The 20,059-nt window shown below is 41.1% G+C and overlaps 1 protein-coding gene across 1 annotated transcript in view; it reads left to right on the top strand.

The window, feature by feature from the left end:
• Positions 1-14,460, top strand: part of CAT (catalase) — a 35,506-nt gene extending 21,046 nt beyond the window's left edge. Inside the window, exons 7-13 of the mRNA XM_039233381.1 lie at positions 1,357-1,548; positions 2,001-2,153; positions 5,465-5,603; positions 8,415-8,545; positions 11,870-11,977; positions 13,674-13,757; positions 14,081-14,460. Of these exons, the coding sequence (XP_039089312.1) occupies positions 1,357-1,548; positions 2,001-2,153; positions 5,465-5,603; positions 8,415-8,545; positions 11,870-11,977; positions 13,674-13,757; positions 14,081-14,146 (873 nt within the window). The 3' untranslated portion in view covers positions 14,147-14,460. The remainder of the gene's footprint in view (positions 1-1,356; positions 1,549-2,000; positions 2,154-5,464; positions 5,604-8,414; positions 8,546-11,869; positions 11,978-13,673; positions 13,758-14,080) is intronic.
• Positions 14,461-20,059: the final 5,599 nt, after the last annotated feature.

Raw genomic sequence — 20,059 nt, 5'->3', positions numbered from 1 at the left:
TGCACACTGTAATGCATTTGCTCTCTGGGTGATCTGCAGATGATGACCTCCGTTTTTAAATCTGGAAGGTGATTGTCTTCTGGTCTGAGAGTAAGAAGAGTAAAGATCTTGCCACTGGTTAGAGAGACTTAAGATTTCTGTGGTAGAGTTTCAGAGTTGACGTTGCTGAGGAAATCTTTTGATGCTTGGCTTGTGGGAATCTTGAAGAATAAGATATAAGTGGAAATCTATTGAAGGAGCAGCGTGGTGTGATAATAGAATCATGGGTGACAGTGACTAACTTACATGGGTCTTAGTGGCTTGCTTGGGAAGCTGGAATACTAATTTTGCCTGCTCATAAAGAATCGGTTCAGAGTGACTCTGCTGAAGTTCTTTTCAGCTCTATGAACCATGATTCTATGATTTCTTTTAAAAAAAAGGAAGTAGAAGTGGAGGGATGCTAGCTAAGCACAATCTCAGTAACTGATTTGAGCTGTTATAAAGCAGGGAGTTAAAAATTACTTTAGGCAAAAAGAGGATAGTCCTTTTATTAACTTTTTGCTTATTTAAAAAATATTTTGCTCTTTTTTCCTGATTTGAAAAGTAACATGAGCATAACAATTCAAATAATAGCCACTCTGGAAAACAATTTGGACGTTCCTCAAGAAATCAAACATAGAATTACCATATGACCTGGCAACTTTATTTTGAGGTATATACTCAAAAAAAATCTACTGAATTGGACACTTTATTTATTTTTTATTAAAAATTTTTTTTAATGTTTTATTTATTTCTGAGAGAGAGAGAGAGATAGCATGAGCAGAGGAGGGTCAGAGAGAGAGGGAGATATAGACTCTGAAGCAGGCTCCAGGCTCTGAGCTAGCTGTCAGTACAGAGGCTGATGCGGGGCTCGAACCCACGAACTATGAGATCATGACCTGAGCCAAAGTCAGACGCTTAGGCACCCCTGAATTGGACACTTTAAAATGGTACATTTTATGTTATGTTTATGTTACACCAAAAAGTTTGGCTTTTTGAAGACAGTATCACAACATTCTTATTATAGGTGAGAAGTTGAAAGTCCACTATATGTTAAGAGTTAAATTCAAATAATGCAGGGTACAGAAAGGGAAAGAGAGAACTAATTTTAAATATGAAATGTGTATACAGATTCCCTGCACGTTTAAAAGAATCAGGATAACCAAGTAGAATTTCTTGTTGATCAATTCATATTTGGGTCAGAGTTGAACGGTGGACTTGTCACAAGGAAAGTCCAGTGTTGGGTAGCATTACTCATCCTCTTCAATGTGTAACTGATTCAAGTTCCGTAACTTTGCCAGTATGTTTCGGTGCGAGCTTCTTTGTCTCCTTCTGCAGACTGACCAGGGCATCAAAAACCTTTCTGTTGAAGATGCAGCAAGACTTTCCCAGGAAGATCCTGACTACGGCCTCCGGGACCTTTTCAATGCCATTGCCACAGGCAACTACCCCTCCTGGACTTTTTACATCCAGGTCATGAAGTTCAGTGAGGCAGAAGCCTTTCCATTTAATCCATTTGATGTCACCAAGGTGAGTCCGTTGACAACCAAATTGTTTTCTTTTTTAAGTCTCTTTGTACCTAATTTTACAGATTCCGGTCAAGCGTTCATAATGATAGAGAAGTCAGGTACAAAACGGCACCGCTTTGGAGTTCTTTAATCTGTGCATCTCACTTCTAGTTCCCATTGTGGAGTTCATTGAATTCACATAGGTGGCTTGATACATTGTTTTTAGCAGGGAACAGATCTCGAAAAGTTGATGTACTTTTGCCCGGGGTAGATGTCAATATTAACCGTTAACTGTTGTGAAAGAATCAGCCAGTGCACTCAGTTTAAGTTCATTTCATTTTGTTGGATTAAAAAATTGCTGTTATCACTTGTTATCGTTGACTTCATTATCTTAGAAGGCTGATACTTTTAATGAGTACTTTAATTGGCTGTAGTTGGTTGCCTGGTAATTGTGAATATGACATTTAATTTTAGGTTTGGCCTCACAAGGACTATCCTCTTATCCCAGTTGGTAAACTGGTCTTAAACCGGAATCCAGTGAATTACTTCGCTGAGGTTGAACAGATGGCGTTTGACCCAAGCAACATGCCACCTGGCATCGAGCCCAGCCCTGACAAAATGCTTCAGGTAAACCCAGTGGGTTGAGATGTTCCCAGCCAGGAGCATACATGTATACATGCATGTACACACACACACACACACGGTGTAATGTGGCCATAACTTTTATATGAAGAATTAACTAAAACATCACTTAAATTTTCATCTAAGTCCTTAGTTTCCTTAGTTCCTGTGGGTCTGACTGAAGCATTCTTAGATTACAGTATTACAGTATAAAGCAGATTTCATAGTAAAGTCCTTCAGCGCGTTCAGACTTTGACATTTAGTCTCTTAATTTAGAAGTTACATTAGAAATGCCTCAGGTATCTGTAGAGTAAAGAACTCTCTGTTCCATCTGTAACTGATGGGAGGGAATATTGTTTCCTGATTATAACACCTTGGTCGGTATAACTTGATTCATTTCTTCTCCCATGGCGATGCATGATTTTTTCCATCTGTAAAAGGAGAATGAAGATGGTTTTTATGAACTAAATGTATGTTGCCATAGATTGATGGCAGTGGGTTAATTTAACCATTTGTCTCAGTAATGTTCCTACTCGTTCACTATTTATTTTTAAATCACCTTCCACTCTGCTCTTTCAAGAGTAGAAAGAGTAGGGGTACCTGGGTGGCTCACTTGGTTAAGCATCCGACTCTTGATTTTGGCTCCTGTCATGATCTCTAAGTTCATGGGATCGAGCCCCACTTCAGGCTTTGCCCTGACAGCTTGAAGCCTGCTTGGGATTCTCTCTCTGCCTCTCTCTGTGCCTCTTCACACCCCTTAAGAGTAAATAAACATTGAAAAAAAAAGTACAAATAGGGAAAAATAATTTTTTGAGGGGCCAGAAATCAGTAGGAAAATAATTGGCCTAATAATTAGTGAGTAAATCAATAATCTTTTAGGGGGCAGAAATCAGTAGGAAAATAATTGGCCTGATAATTACTAAGTAAATCAATCTCTTGTGTTTTTGGACTCTGACCATGATACCGAGGTTAAAGATCATTACCCTAGATCAGACCATAGTGACAGGTGATTGCTTCTTACATAAACATCCAAGTCCAGTTCACGTGTCTCTCTCCATGGAGACAAGCTGAGATACCCTGTTTTTTTTTGTTTTTTTTTTTAATAGCATCTTGTTTGATTTGACATTGGGAACATCTGAGACTTTTATAGCAAATAAGTTTTTTGTTAGCTTTCATTTCAATTTAACTGCTACGAATTGAATACCTTTGTGTGTAGCAGACTGCCCCAGCTGCTACAGCAGATATAAAGACACAAAATAACAACTATAATATATAGCAGAATGCCTTGTGAATCAGGAGAAATCTTGTCTGTTAGGAGGATGATGACAAAGTTTTGAGAACGAAGTAGCATTTGAGATAGCTTTTGAAGGATGGATAGGATTTCAGTTTTCAACAGAAATAAAATGGGGCAGGAGAGAGACCTGAGTATAGGTACAATGGTGGACCGTGGTGGGTGTATTAAAACTGTAAACAGTCACTTTTTCCTGAAGTAGAAGATGTAGGATTGGGTCCATTGAGCATATGTCAGAGGGGACTTCAGTGCTTAAGTAGAAGTTTGTACAGCTATCCCATTTAGGAAAAGAAGGTTTCTTCAGTTTTGAGAAACGTGATCTGCGATCAGGTAGCGTCGCTCCAGCTGGTGACACACAGAGCAGGAGAGACCTAGGGGTTAGGGAAGAGAGAAGGCAGGCCACGCGGATTACAGACGACAGGCAGAAGTGCCTGTGTTGAAAATGGAGAGGAAAGGAAGCCAAGACAGCATGACCCTGGGCCCCTCACCTCCACTCCCTGGGGGCGGGCAGGGGGCTGGACCATGTGAAGGAGGTTACTGGGATTTGCCAAGGCATGACCTTGGCAATGGGTAGAGCTTAGACTGCGTAACCCTGGTATTGAGGAAACAGGCTGAAGAACAAATATTGAAATTCTTTTCACAATCCGGGTCACCATGGATCTCTGGGACCACAGTGAGACAGGGAGACAGTTGACAACACTGACTCATCTGGTTAGAAGAGCGTTGAAGCATTGGCTGGAGGCCTCGGCCCAGGGAAAGGGACCACAGATCAAATACATGTTCTCTGCAACAATAAAAAGCAAATGTCTAAGCCATTTCATTGAAACTGTCAGGAAGGGAGTCCTGAGAAAAGATGATAAATGCAAACCATTCAATTACATGAGTGAATTGAATTATAGGGATGAGTCATATAATTTCTATCAGTACTGTGGTTGTGGCAAACATGCATTTTATATTTTAACGTGCTGTCTTTATATCTCTGTTTAAAAGTGTGTTTAGAAAGTGAGAGGGTTTTATTTAGTAGGTGCAGTCCCTAGCCCAATTTTTCCACAACTTCTTTTTTTTTTAATGTTTTATTTATTTTTGAGATAGAGAGAGTCAGAGCATGAGCGGGGAAGGGGCAGAGAGAGAGGGAGACTCAGAATCTAAAGCAGGCTCCAGGCTCTGAGCTGTCAGCACAGAACCCAACGCGGGGCCCAAACCCAGAAACTGTGAGATCATGACTGGAGCCTTAACTGACTGAGCCACCCAGGTGCCCCTTTTCCACAACTTAAGTCATTGGCTGTGAGTTCTAATGCTTTGGAGCATGCGAGGGACCATGCAGCAGGGAGGGACTGTAATACGTCATTAGCTGCTTGGTGACCAGGGGGAAACGTTTAAGGATTTTTGAGTAGGTAAGTAATGTAATCTGTGTGGGGCCTTAGGCCAATTCCTGTGGCAGGAGTGCGTAGGACGATAATGCTGGAGGAGGGGCGGGAAGCGGGGAGCCATTGAGGAGGACTTTGAAATTACTCTAATGAGAACTAATCAGTGTCCAAGGGTAGTGGTAGTTGTATGGTGCCGGACAGTGTCTTCAGTTACCTTTCAACAAGGTCACGTTAATAAATTTTCCAGGGTCATCCATAGTGGTAACCCAGATCACAGTGAGAAGGACATAAATTCCAGTTAGTGGGACTCCAGTTAGTTGGCTACGATGTGATATGTCTCTGAGAGTAGGAAGCGGTATAAGACAGGACACTAACTTGTTATTTGAGAAAAGACAAAGGAGTGCTTACCTAGAACAGGTGTGAAGATTTGTAAGTCGTTCGGCTGTGTGACGAGGAAGATGAAAGACTGTTCATTTAGGAAGAACTCATTTCATAAGAGCAGAAACGTTGCTGTCTTCAGGGGATAAGCAGGGCTTTATAGTAACCCCGTACTGAGTGCTTTGTGCTACAGAGTTTAGAATGAAGTTTATAGACCGTTCTGGTTTGTTTGTTTGTTTGTTACCGCACACAGCCAATGCCTGTTTCACTTATAACTGTAGGGCCGCCTTTTTGCCTATCCTGACACCCACCGCCACCGCCTGGGGCCCAACTATCTTCAGATACCCGTGAACTGTCCTTTCCGTGCTCGAGTGGCCAACTACCAGCGTGACGGCCCCATGTGCATGCTGGACAATCAGGGTAGGCCTAAGACATCCGGCTCAGCGGGGGACAGCAGAGGGCCCCGCGGAGCAGGGAGAGGGCAGGGGGCGCCATGCCGGGCCGGGGGTTTGCAGAGTCCTGCTCTGTGAAGAGGACCCAGGGGACCTTCTGCTCTATGAAGCAAGGGAAGTTTATCTGTATACTTTATCTGTGTGATAGGTTTTATTGACAGTTCCCATCTCACATTTGTACTTGCTGTCCATCTGATAGGGAAAGGCAGGGCGAAAACTCCTTCCCACACTGGCTCTCCTTGAGTAGCATTCAATTTAGCCTTCACAAAGTGGACAGTTTCTTAATTCACTAGGACTTAGACTCTTGGAAGTGCAAAAGCTGAGAGCTCGTGTTTCTTGTTTCTCTTCATACTTTGCTGGGGCCCTGGAGGAGCAAATGTAGCTAAGAGTATAGAGCAGACGGGGCAGGTTAGATAAGGGACACAGAGTAAGTCCAGGGATTCTCCCTCACCTTTTTTTACTAACTGAATGCAGCTGAATTCACGTAAATCAACTGGTGAGGTGACACTGTAGTGCATCATTTTGTCTTGAGCTTATTTATCGAATTTACGATTTTTTTTCCTTTTAACTACTGTTTTTGGTGCCATGTACCAACAGCCTCTATTTGTGACTACTTGTTCTAATTAGTTAGTGTTTGATTAATGTTTTTTCCTTATAATATTTTCTAGTTTAATATAGATTTTAATTTTATTTTTGTTTTCTACTTAGGATACATTTATTTTAGTAATAGGGTGCTTACATTGATCCCTTCAGAAATTTTACTACTAAATATTTATAGACATACATGGCTATATTCAACGTTGACTTTTCTATGACAATAATAATACATTGTGTCCTAAAGAAAATTTAGAAAATATAAGAGAAAGAAGAGAAGAGAGAAGAAAAACCCACGTATGGCCCCAACACTCAGAGGCTACAACTATTGCATTTTGCTCTATATCCGGCTGTATTTTTTTCTGTGACTATTTTTTATATGCTTAAGATTGTTTTGTTTATATGATTTAGTGCCTTGCATTTGTTATCATCATGACTAAGCCTTTTCTGTGTATTTAACAAGTTTACTTGCTCACTAACTGATTATATCAGGCATTTGCAATACTTCTGCCTTCTGAGGTTTATACGGCTAATGGGGTGTGTTATTATCCAAAGTAATTGCTACTTCCTGTGTCTGTCTTCTGTATTTTTATTCTAAAGTGATTATTTTCTTTCATATTCCTCAGTCCTTTTGTTATTGAGACTGTGTGTATCAGAGAGGTTCATGTAGGTTTCAGAACCTCATTAATTAGTACCTGTTTCATGTTTATCATTCTTGTTTACCATTATAATGGCATATGTATGAAAAAACTACTTAAGGATACATTTTGACACACCCTTTGCCCAGTTTGAAAAGCCAAGCCTTTGGGTTGTGCTCTTGAGGTGTGATGAAAGAGCTTAATTGTTCCCAGTAGTCAAAGATTTGAAGATAACTCCCACTTTGAGTAAAGGTCAGAACTTATTTGGAAATACAATTTTAAAATCATCCAAATGGGCGCATTTCAAAGAGCTAATTCTCAGTGCAGAAGACCACTGTGGCAGCTGGGCTGGTTGTCGGAGCACATCGCCTTTGATATGGATGAGGCTGGCATAGAATGAATTCCCAGGGCTAATAATTGGGCTCCATAATAGTATGGTGCCTTTCTTCTTCCTACATGCACTTGGTACCTTGATCAGTGTCATGCCTCTTGATTATTCACTCTGGATAATCTATTCTGGCAGTGAGCTGGTTAAAATTCCAAGCTCAGACTGGTTTCTTCAAAACACTTAATATGTTTCTAGGCCACTCCTATTTAGGCAGCCTGTGCTCAGATAATTCAAGCTTCAGCTAATACGAGTCAAAGCTGTTAGGAAAATAAATATGCCAAAATGGAAAAAAAAAAAAACCTTTTCATTTATTCCAGAAGTTATAAAAAATGTTTTGATTGCATTTTATTATTATTTTTTCTAGAAGTCCAGATAAATGAGTGCTGCCATACCTGAAATATCAAATGTTTTTCAAAATCCTTTTTTATTCATCTATGGAGGGAAGTGAAAGTGAAGCTAGAGCTGAATAAAGTCATAGTCAGTAAAGGAAAGAGACTCAGGGAATCTTAAAAACCTTGAAGGAAGAGTGAAGTTGAGCTCTGGAATGGGAAGATGGTGCAGTGGAAGGAACAAAAAGGATCGCAGACCCCAGCTCTGCCACTATCACGTGACCTTGTGGCAGGCAGTTAATAGCTCAGGGCCCAGTTTATATGTCTGTAGATTGAAGGAGCAGAGCAACTTTCAGTTGCTCTAAAAAATTCTGTGATTTGGTGTTTGAATTGAGCTCAAGCCCAAATGAAATTCTCAGATTTGAAATGTGTTTATGGGTCTCATCCCCTACGGGGGCCAGATTAAACCTGTATGAATGTATTCATCCTGGTGAGCATCAGAGGATTGTAAAGGTCAGACCCCTTGAAGTGTTCAAGCAAACTGGCAATCTCTTCAGTAAGACCCAGAGTGAGCCTGCCCATGGGAGCATTTGGAAGGTGGCATTATTCTCTAAGAACCTGAGTCCTGCCTGTAGCTAAGCAGAAGACCTTAAAAATAGCATGAATGTGGCATGTATATGCGTTGTATGTGTATATATGCGTGCATGTGCCCTGTGTATATACACGTATGTGTAAATTGACCCTTGAATTATGTCTTATTATGTTGACTGTTTGCAGACTTACTTCAGTTTTCATCTCCTTAAGTGAACCCGTATGGTTTTCTTTTGAAGGTGGTGCTCCAAATTATTACCCCAATAGCTTTAGTGCTCCCCAAGAGCAGCGTTATGCCATCGAACATAGCAGCCGGTGTTCTCCGGACGTGCAGCGCTTCAACAGTGCCAACGAAGACAATGTCACTCAGGTAATGACTTCTTCGTCAGCCAGGAGAGTCCTTAGATCAGTTTCCTTGTTAGTGTCTGCATATGTTTCCCCTCCTGAAGTGTCTGATATAGCTTAAGTCGAATTCATGGAAGACATCTCTAATGATGAATCAGTCCCTTTATTAGATGAAGTTGAAGAGCTATGTTACTGTGCTCCTTCACTACGAGGTATGGAGACTCAATTTCAGCTCCTCAAAATTTTATTGAAGGGATTATATAGCTAGGGGCCATTGGGAAAGCAGCAACACATAGGAATGTAAGAAATGGGCAAATAAGGCTTAAGTACGACCACATTTAAGAAGCTAGTAGGACAGCCCAGATTGAAGGGGCTGGAACTTGATTCACAACAGCTCTAGAAGCCTCGGTAGCAAATGTGTGTGTGTTTCTACTGTAGGGCCCTCCGTTCATGTTACTCCACTGCTCTCCACCTGTCACCTTCTGTTTTCTAGGACTGATTTCTTATTCTCACCATATCCTCCAGAGTTTCTCTTCACCACCTCCTAGCTTCTGTTTTAACATTGCTGTGGCTTGCTGTGACCATGGCCTAACTCTTCTTTATGGCTTCTTTCCCCATGTTAGCACTTTTTTTTTTTTTACCATTTTTCACTCTCTTTCTCTCTTAATACTTATTTATCAGTTTCTGGAGAGAGGAAGTCAGATTCATTTGGTTGATCTTTTCACTCAGCTTGCATGACTGGCCTTTGGCCAGCCTCTGGTTGACTGCCCTGGGTGAAGTACCCATCCTCTTTCCAATCCCCTATGGCTGCCGAAGAGCCGTTCTCTCTGTGGATGCACTGCAAGAGATCCTTTGACTTTGAAGAGCAGCCTCCTCATTAATGTGTCTGATACAGCTTATACCTTACACAAGAAAAGAATTAAATTAAGAGTCTAGTTGCCTTAAGAACTCTGGGTAGCTGGTGTTAAACTTAACATTTAAATTAGAATAGAACTTCTATCTAGTTTTTTGATTTATAAATGTGGTTTCCAAATAAAAGATATTTAAGTGCATGAATTAATTCACTTTGGAGATACCTTTATTTGAAAGGCACGTATATGTATACATAGAGATGTGTATATAATGACATGATGTTCAGTATTTCCACCGTAGAGATACAGTAGCCACAAATAACCTCATGAGCATAGGTAATACGTATTAATTATGAAAGCATATATTTTGGGAGTTGATTATTTTTGTTTATAATTTACTTAATTGTAAGTTTATATAATTGAATTTTTAATAACGGCTCTGGTTAATAGTTCACAAAATTCCTAAAAAGATGACCACCTGCTCTCATGAGCAAGTGGGCCCCAGCACACTACTGAAATTGCAAGACCGAATCCCTTTTAGTTTGTTGGTGATTGATGGGACGCTCATCACACACAGACATGTTAGATTTAAAATTTTTTTTAAAAAGCAGTAGAGCTAACAAAATTAAATCTCTTGGAATCACAACAGTGTGTGGACATTGAAGGTATATGTGTCATGGTGAGTAACCAGACCCTATTTTGACTCTAAGAGGCTAGGAGTTTAGGCTTCAGGCCCCTTGTGTTGCAGAGAGCTAGAACTGAGCTCTTGACATGATGAGAGCCGGGAACCCGCACTCCATTGGAAAAACTACCCACCAGACTGAGGCTGCAGCTTGAAAGCATGTGGGCTCTAGATTTCCTGAGGAATTGGGGGTCCCTCTCTTCCGCTCCTCTCCTCTCAGGTGAGGTCTCTGTATTCTTGTTCCACTTAGAATCATCTAGAAGCCCTGAACTGAGAAATAATGGGTCAGTGAACCCTGCTAGGCCTCTGCAGAGATGGTGAAAAAAATCACAAGACACCTTCATAATTTAGATACGGTTGTTGGTTCTGCAGAAAACTCTTGTTGAATATGAGTCACAGGGAGAAATTACAATACATGTAGGGAAATCCAGCACCCTGAGAAACTGCACATGCGATGGACGGAAGAATCATACACATGATAGAATAATCTAAAAGGGCTCTAAAATAGGCACATATACAGTATTAAAGGAGATACAGAAAGCAATATGATTTACAAGATAAGAATAGGATGTGAGAAAACAAAAACAAATAGATTTAAGAAAGAACCACAGATATTTTTAGAAACAAAAAGTACAGTTTTTCAAATAAAAATTTAATGGATATAGGGACTCAGTTGATGATTAAACAATATGTTAGATATAGCTAAAGAGAGAATTAGTGAATTGAGGGAGAGATCTGAGAAAAGTCCCCAAAATGCAGTACTGTGATTGGATGTCATCATACCAAAGTTGGATTTTTAAACTTTGGTATCAAATGTAAATTTTGTTCAAATTTTTAAAAAATGTTTTTATGGCTCAATATTTCATAACATACTTAGAAAAATTATGAACATTTTGAGTTTTATGAATTTGATATTTTGGACTTTATAAACATTCATAGAAAATACATAGAACAGTGCTTGGTACATTATAGGTACTCAATAAATAAGTATTGGTTGATTGAATGAATGAAATAGTAGAATAAACTCATAACTATTACCTTGAAATGGTTGGTTTCAGAAATGAGCAAGTCCGTTAGGGCTCCTATACCAATTCTAAGCTCCAATTTTCCATTTTAATCTATTGATATTCATTTTAGAGGTGAGCTCAACAATATAAACAAAATATTGTTATTAACTTGTATCTTCTTTAAAAAAAGTTTTTTCATTTTATTTATTTTAGAGAGAGCGAGAGAGAGTACAGAGAGGAGCAGAGAGAGAGGCAGAGACAGAATCCCAGTGCGGGGCTCAGTCTCATGACCCTGAGATCACAACCTGAGCTGAAATCAAGAGTCAGGTGCTCAACTGACTGAGCCACCCAGGGACCCCGTGTCTTCTCCAAGAAAGCTTGGCTTCTGAAATCTAAGCATATTATATTAATGATTGAGAGTTTTCCCTCTGTGGTTCTGGGTGAATTGAACAAAGGTTGTATTGTGCTGACTTTCCATCTGATGACCACTTGCCCACTCTGACTTGGCAATGTTAAGGTGTGGTGGGATTCTTAATTGTAGACTATACGGTCTTCTGTTTATAAAAGATTTATAAACGCTGACTAAACACGACATTATGAAGAAAGAGTTGTGGGCTCTGATCAACTGAATTCTTTCTGTTTTGCTTAAAACAAAGTGAAGAACACCACACAAACAACAGTTTTAACTAGAATTTAAATTATCCTTAAATTCTAAAATCTTTTTCATTTCAAACGTGGCACATCAGGTGAGTTTTGTTCATGATAAACTGGTTATTTAATTCTCTGCACTGTGCATTTTCACTGAGCAGGTGCGGGCCTTCTATACGAAGGTACTGAATGAAGAGGAGAGGAAACGCCTGTGTGAGAACATTGCTGGCCATCTGAAAGACGCACAACTTTTCATCCAGAAGAAAGCGGTGAGTGACGCTTTGTAAGCTGATGGGTGACATCTACTGGCTGGAGAAGAGAGTGCAGCTGTGTGAGAGAACCCTTAAAGGGAAGTGTCCTTTCTATTTTACTTGAGCTAATTGGACTTAAAAAAAAAAATCAGTACTAATCTCCAACCAACCTCTGATCCTTTTCTCTGTGCTTTATCTCCGGTGCATATGGTGTATCCATTGATCCATTAGCACTTTGTGCAGTTGTGTAATCATTTACAGGGTGAATTCTCTTTTATGCTCTTTATTGACTGCACCCATGTTCTATGGAAGACAGTACTGCCCAATATAAAAATGTGAGTCCTGCCACAATTTTGCTTAGACTTTAGAAGATAAGAAATATAGGGGTGCCTGGATGGTGCAGTCGGTTGAGCGTCCGACTCTTGATCTTGGCTCAGGTCACGATCTCATATTTTGTGACTTTGAGCCCTGCATTGGGCTCTGTGCTGATGGTGCAGAGCCTACTTGGGATTCTGTCTCTCCTTCTTTCTGCCCTTCCCCCACTTGTGCACTTGCTCTCTCTCTCTCAAAATAAAAAAATGAACTTAAAAAAAAAAAAAATGTATGTTTTTTTTTTAGATTGCAACTTTATATCATGAAGCCTGTCTGGGTATCACTTGACCCACCTTCAGAAGCAACTAGAAACTTGCATGCTCTCTGGGGAGAAGTGAGTTGCTTCCAAAACTCAGGCTGAACTTCTGAGCAGAGGTGCCTGGATATTTCTGATGGCAGCTCACTGTGCTGCGTGGAGCCTTCTCACGTGGCAGTTTTCTGTCTGACCTCAGGGCTAAGCTTCACGTAAATTTAGGCAACCCCACTGTTTCCATGCCTCGTGGCTGCTGCTTCTCTGTTCAAAGGGGCAGCTGGGCCAGTAGCTCTCTGGGATGTGTTCAAAGGCCTGGAGACAAGTACCAGCAGGCTGGGCACTTTCTCTGGAGGCAAATTCTGTGTCTCTAACTGTTTTTCACAAGTACGTGTATGAAAAATAACCCTTGAAATTCCTGAGGCACTATTTGTTTATTGCCACCTGCAGCAGAGAGCTGGACACTTGCTCTATGAGATAAGGGAGTGTGGGTCTTAGCTCCTCTTACTGGCGAGAACGAGTGAGACAGTGTGGAAGTAGCAGAACTGGGCTACTTGGCATCCTTCTCTCCTGTGCGCTGAAGCCGCGAGGCTTCCTGTGGGTTCCCAATGCCCCGCCTCCCTCTGTCTGCTCAGGATCAGCCCATGGTCAGGAATTCCTGCCTGAGGTATGTGGACTCACCCAGCAGGTGCCAGTGTCTCTGTGTACCTCACTTAAAATTCAGGCGGTGTCTGGGCCCATTTCTGTACACCAGTCAGTGTAACTTGTTGAGCCATCCTGAGGTCGGTTCATCACATGTCGTTAGTGCAGCTCACCTTGTGTGTTTTTCTTGTACTGTTCTGTGAGGTGAGCTTACTTATCTCGCTCATTTTACGGGGAGTAGGCACGGAAGCTCAGAGGAATGACTTATCCAAGGTTTCTCAGCCATTATGTGCCAGGGTTTTCCTTGGAAATCTTACCCCGTGTTTCTCCAGACCCTGTGTGATTGTGCCTTCCTTCTTCCCCTACCGGGTAAACACTGTGAAATGGACACTGGCGAATGGCCTGATAGGGGGCTCGGGTAATATCTACATCGTTTTCATTTGGTTTCAGGTCAAGAACTTTAGTGATGTCCATCCCGACTATGGGGCCCGCATCCAGGCTCTTCTGGACAAATACAATGCTGAGAAACCTAAGGTGAGCCCAGCGCCCCCTGGTTGTGGGGGAGGAAGGGTGTCCTGGATTAGATGAGGCACGGTTTGGTCTCCTTTTACGATGATTCTTCTCAGGACCAACTATTAAATTTCTCAAGCTGCTCAGGCACTCATTTGCTATGTAAAGAACTCAATTGCAAAGCGCATAGTCTTCATTTTACCTCTGGACTATATAAGGTAGTTTAGATAAATGAATCCCCAAGTGTTATTACTTTAATGTGAGTACAAATTAAAGCAAAGACGAATACCAACCAAGCTGCTGCTGAGGGACTGAATTAACCTGCTGGCCTTGTTCTTTTTGAACAGAACGCGATTCACACCTTTATGCAGCATGGGTCTCACTTGGCTGCCAGGGAGAAAGCGAATCTGTGAGAGTCAGGGCCCTGGTCTTGCCAAGGTGGCTCTCCACCTGTGAAGCAAAGCATGGTGTCCACTCTTGGCTGGATAGAAGGTTCTCCTGTGCTGGGTGCGCGAAGGCAAGCTCATGTCTTTAAAATGCTAATCCAGGTTTCTGTAACAGCTAATGCAGCAATGGCTTTTAATGCTGTTCCCCTAGAAGGAGGTGAGGGTCAGGGCTTAACCAGCCTTTTTAAAGAAAATGTATTTGCTTTGGCATTTGGATTCTTCACTTAAGATGACTGGAATCAAAGACGATTTTATTTGATAATAAAAAAATCTTGCTGAAATCAGTGTGTTTACATATTATCTTGTGGCCTTATTAACTAAAAATATGTCTATGATTATATAAGAAAAGATAATCTGCTCAGAAGTTTTAATTTTTCTCAGTTCCCTATAGGAAAAACACATTTAATGCATTGATGTTTTTTGACAATAACTTCAGTGACGTCACAGATTAATGCTTATTTCTGCTTGGAATCGCTCAGACTTTTTAAAACTTGGAATTACACTTATGCTAATATAGCATTGATTTTACAACAGACTGATTTGTAATTGTTACATTTTTGCAATAAAATAATCTGTACATAAGAATAGAAGAATGTAATTTGATTTCTTTCAGCTCTTTCTGGAATTTGGACTCTTAATCTGAATATCGTGTGTTATCAGATGCTTACCCTTAAAATTGAAAATAAACCAATATCACAAGGATGCTATCAGTATTTGCTTAAACCAGTAGCTTTCTGAGACACTGGGGACCAGGACTTTTTTTCTGTAAGAAAAATAGCAAATTTCTCAACTTTGAAAATTGCTGAGATGTCTTGTCCATGAGCTCACTTCCTTATCTTTCCTTTCTGTTTTTCTTTGACTCATCTTTGCCTCTCATACCGAAAATCAAGTGGAATGCTTTAAAGTACTCCGTGAAAACCTGTTTTCTTTGAAAACGCTTCTTCCCTTCATCTCAGATCTTCAAAACCAGTTTGTACTCTACTCTCAGGAATTCCCTGACATCTTGGGCTTCAGGAAACCATTCCACCACTGGTAGATACAAACTTTCAGTCTTGTAGTTCAAACTTCTTTAACCCTCCTGTCAAATCTCTCCTCCCTAAATTCCTCCTGTGTGTGCTTAGAAACTTAACTTTGTCAACTTGGAATGTAAAAGTAACCATATGTATCCAGTGGTGAACACTTTCAGTATGGTGACCTCACTACAGTTCTTTCTATAGTGCCTAAATGATAAATATATCTTTACTATATAAGATTAAGCCATAAAAATTATAATTTGACAACGGGGAAGGAGTTGATTTGAGTATTGGTTATAAGCACAGAGATGAAGTTTTTGAGATATTTCCTGTTTTGGTTTATTCTGTCATCTAGAAATAAGTCAGTCAGTAGTGAAAATAACATGTATTTAACATGTTTCCTATATATAAAAATCTGACACCTGGAAGTGTCTCCAGTTTTTCTCTGGAGACCACTTATTGTAATTTTCAAAGATAAATATTGTTGAGGGTAACCTCCCCAGTTAGGTTTTCCTTCCTTGGAAGTAGTATCTAGTTGTATTCCTTTTAAGTGACATTAAGATACATCCTTAGAGTTTCTGAGCCAAATTTATCAGGTGAATAAAACTGGTGAGGGATGGCGTGTTATCCACCTGTGGGTATTTGAGTAAAGTTCCTTCACCTCTTTGAGCGTTAGTTCCCTCATCTCTAAGTGGAATCAATAATTGTTCCTATCTCCCTAGGGTTGTATGGTGATTATTCAAAATATTTGACCTTGACCACTACATCTTTCCAGCTCAGCTCCCCCAGGACCTTGTCTTGGTCAGGTTGTAACAAACCACCTCAAAACTCAGTGACTTAAGTCACGTATCACCTATGTGTTTAGTTATCTAGAGATTGATAATTAAGTCACGTATCACCTATGTGTTTAGTCAGCTGATCTAGTCTGGGCTCAGCTGAGGCATCTTGGAGATGTGACTCTGTGTCACACGTCTCATCCTTCTGGGACGCATGGTCATGGCTAGCCCATAGTGATGGCAGAAGTGTAAGAATCCAAGAAAAGGAAACCTCTTTTTCCTTTCTCTGGAATTGAGGTTGCAAGAGAAAAATCCCAATTGCACAGGGGTTTTGAAGCCTTTGTTTGTGTCATGCCCACTGATATTTCATTAGCCAAAGCAAGTCACATGGCTAAGTCCAAAGTTCAAGAGTGAGGAATTGTACTCCACCCATGGAGGTGATTGTGTGTGTGTGTGACTATATCTGAACATTAATTTACCATAGACTTCCCTTCCCATTAAGTTCCGCAACACTCCTAGGATGTTTCATCACTTCTTAATGATCATCACCCTCTTCATGTCCTAACTTCCCTTCTTACTCCGTTTAAATTTTATATAGTTCTAAATGATAATTATTCCAGAACCCAGCTTTTGTAAGGGGGACCTCTCAGTGATTCAGTTCCTGCACTGGAAATGACCATGACCAGAGCAAAACACAGCCCTGTTGCTTGGGCTTTTTAAAATATGACCCCAAACCTCACGTGGCCCTCAGCACTGCCTGGAAATCTATCTTTCCCTCCTCCCATTTGTCCTTTCCTTTCCCTCTTCCTCTCGGCTCCTTATTTCACCAATGATGGAATAACTTCCTTATCTTTTCCTCCACCAGAATCTTCCAAACTGCCAGCATCGACATCCACATGCTCTTCTTTCCTTTCTGTTGACAGAGATGAGCTCTGCTCCTACTGAAGACCAGACCCCTCTTGTGCACTGACCGCATGCCCTCCCTCCTGCTCTGGATTCTCCCTGCCCTCTCGTATATCACCCCTGTGAGCATGCAAGCCTGCTGCTCTAAATCTTAAATCCTCTCTTGCCCTCAGAGGGCTCTCCTGTCATTGCAGCTCTCCTTATGGAAAAATACCTTAAAAAGATTTGTCTTTCCTCGCTATCCCCTCTGTCTTCTTCCTCTCTTGAACCTACTCCAATCAGGCTGCCCTTGCCAGCGTCACCAGTGGCTTCCATGCTGCTAAAATCCAGTGGTCCCATCCAGCAATGCCACTTCTGGGTATGTACCCCAAAGAAGTGAAAGCAGGGACTTGAAAAGATCATGTTTACACCATGTGTTCATAGCGATATTCACAGTGTCCCAAAGGTGGGAAAAACCCAAGTTTCCATTGATGGATGAATGAATAAACAAAATTTGGCATATCCAGGCAATGGAATATTAGTCAGGTTTAAAAAGGAAGGAAATCCTAATACATGCTACAACATGGATGACCTTTGAAGGGATGATGCAAGAGAAATAAGCCAGATGCAGGACAAATGTGATATCAATCTACTTATATGAGGTCCCCAAGAGGAGTCAGCTCCATTGAGACCTAGAGTGTGATGGTGGTTCCCAGGCTGGGGGAGGGAAAAATGGGGAGTTAGTGTTTAATGGTTACAGAGTTTCAGTTTGGGAACAGGAGAAAGTTCTGGAGATGGATGGTGGTGATGGTTACACAGTACTGTGAATATATTTAATGCCACCGAATCGGGCACTTAAATGATTAAATCATTAAGTTTTGTGTTTACATATATTTTACCACAATGAAAACCAAAATCCAATGGTCCATTCTCATTCCTTCTCTCACATGGTCTCTTAGTATTTGATGCAGTGGGTCATTGGAACCTTTTTAAAAAGATAATAGCTTTTTTGAGATATAATTTACATACCCTAAAATTCAGGCAATTAAAGTATATAATTCAGTGGTTTGTAGTATATACATTGAGTTGTATAATTATAATTGATTTTAGGACATTTTTGTGACCCCCCTCAGGAGCCCCCAAAACCCTGTACCATTAGCAGTTGCTCACCCTGCCCCAACCCTTGGCCATCACCAGTCTACCTGCTGTGTAAAGACTGGCTGCTCTGCACATTTGATTTAAATGGAGGCCTATGACACATGGCCTTTGTGAGTGGCTTCTTTCCTCGGCATCGTGTTTTCAAGGTTCTTACATGTTGCAGCGTGTACCCGTGCTTCATTTCCTTTTATTGCCAAATAATATTCCACGGTATGGATGTGCTGTGTTTTATTTACCCGTTCATCAGCTGACAGACAGACATGTGGGCACCTCCACTTGCCGGCTGTTCTGGAATAATGCTGCTGTGCTCGTTTTGCGTACCTGCTTTTGTGTGGACACGTCCTTTTCATTTCTCACATCCTCACCTTAAAGGGCATTTTCCCTTCAGCTCTGGCACAATGCTGCCTGAAGATCGGCTCCCAGTATTTTAAAATTGATGACTTGCTTTTCTGAAAGGAGCACTCACTCTGGGCTGTTAAGCTCTGGGAAGGATCTCCTTGCTCTTTTTAAATTCAGTGTCAGAATTTTGGCCTAAAAACAGATTCATCTTGTATTTCCCTGACAAATGAGCATCACTCCAATTTATCTACATAGGAAGTGAGCTGTAAGAACTTAGCACGTGCTTTTCTGGGAGAAAAGTGGGCAAGTTCCTGGCCACAAAACAGATGGCCAAATTCCACTTTATATGAGCTGATAAGACAAATTGAAGGCTTTAAAATCCTTATCAGAGCTTTTAACAGCATGAAAGGTTAGGAGAGGCGAACACAAAAAGTTCTGTATACTTTTAAAATTCTGGATAATTTTAAGCAGTCACAAATATACTGAAAGTTTTCTATAGAAAGCTCTATTATGGTCTTTTATAAAGGAAACACTTCTTCCTCACTTGACTCTTTGATAAGTGAATTTTGCATTGTTGTTTTTAGTTGGTTTTTTTTTTCCCCCTGCTCTGGTACCATTTGCCTGAAGTGTGGTATTTTAAGCAGCTTTTCATATTTTCCGTTCTTTAATGACTTGTATCATGAAGCTCTATGTTTAGGTAAAGTTTTAGAGTATAGTGGGTTGAATGAAGTCCTCATGTGGATTTGCCCGTGTCCCAGCCTCCTGAAGCTGTGAAGGTGACCTTATTTGGAAAAGAGTTTTTGCAGATGTCATTAAATTAAGGGTCTCAAGATATGATCACCCTGGATTATCCAGATGGTTCCCAAGTCCAATGATGAGTATTCTAAGAGACTAAAGGCCAGATGGAGGGGCAAGCCACTTGCAGGTGGAGGCAGAGATTGGAATCTTAGAGTCATAAGCCAAGGAGGCCTGGAGCCTCCAGAAGCAGAAAGAGGCAAGGAAGGATTCTTTCCTAGAGCCTAGGGAGGGTGCGTGGCTCAGCCAACACCTTGATTTCAGACTTCCAACCTCCAGAACTGGGAGACAATACATCCCTCCTGTTATAAGCCACCAAATGTGGGAATGTGTCCTGGGCAGCTCTAGAAAACTAATGCAAAGAGGATGCTGGTGAATGGTTTTGTAAAGGGAAAATCTGAGTGGCAGAGGGATAAATTATTTTGTTCTGTGAATTGCTTGAGGCCCCCCTCCAGGGCTGGGGCAGTATCTCTTAGGTAGTGTGTTACTCCTCACCCCTCCCCTCTTCCCCTCCACCCCCTCTCTGACCCCCACCTTAGCTTCTTCATTCTCCTTCTGCCAAATTCTCTGCCAGAAAGTTCCCAGTTCTCTCCCATCAGCAAATTCCCAATTTTCTGGACAATGTCTTCTTTCAGTGGGACTGTGGACTCTGATCCCATCCATTGACATGGCACTTACCTCTTCAGATGGCTAGGACGGAGGTCTCAAGTTCAAAATGTACAAGCATTCTGGATGTATGGAAATAAAACCACAATAGTGTGAGAACATAGCTGAATGTCCGGAAAGAGGTATGAAGTGCTGACCAGATGCTCTGCCCAAAGGGGCAGTTTCTACTTAGCTCCAATCCCACAAAGCATTAGGAAACTAGGGTTGCGGGATCTGAGGTTTTAAAAGGAGCTGAAAACCTGGATTTTTAT

The sequence above is a fragment of the Hyaena hyaena genome, unplaced genomic scaffold, assembly GCF_003009895.1.
Source record: "Hyaena hyaena isolate Hyena2069 unplaced genomic scaffold, ASM300989v1 scaffold_74, whole genome shotgun sequence".
Taxonomy (NCBI): domain Eukaryota; kingdom Metazoa; phylum Chordata; class Mammalia; order Carnivora; family Hyaenidae; genus Hyaena; species Hyaena hyaena.
This window is presented reverse-complemented; position numbering and strand designations above follow the sequence as displayed.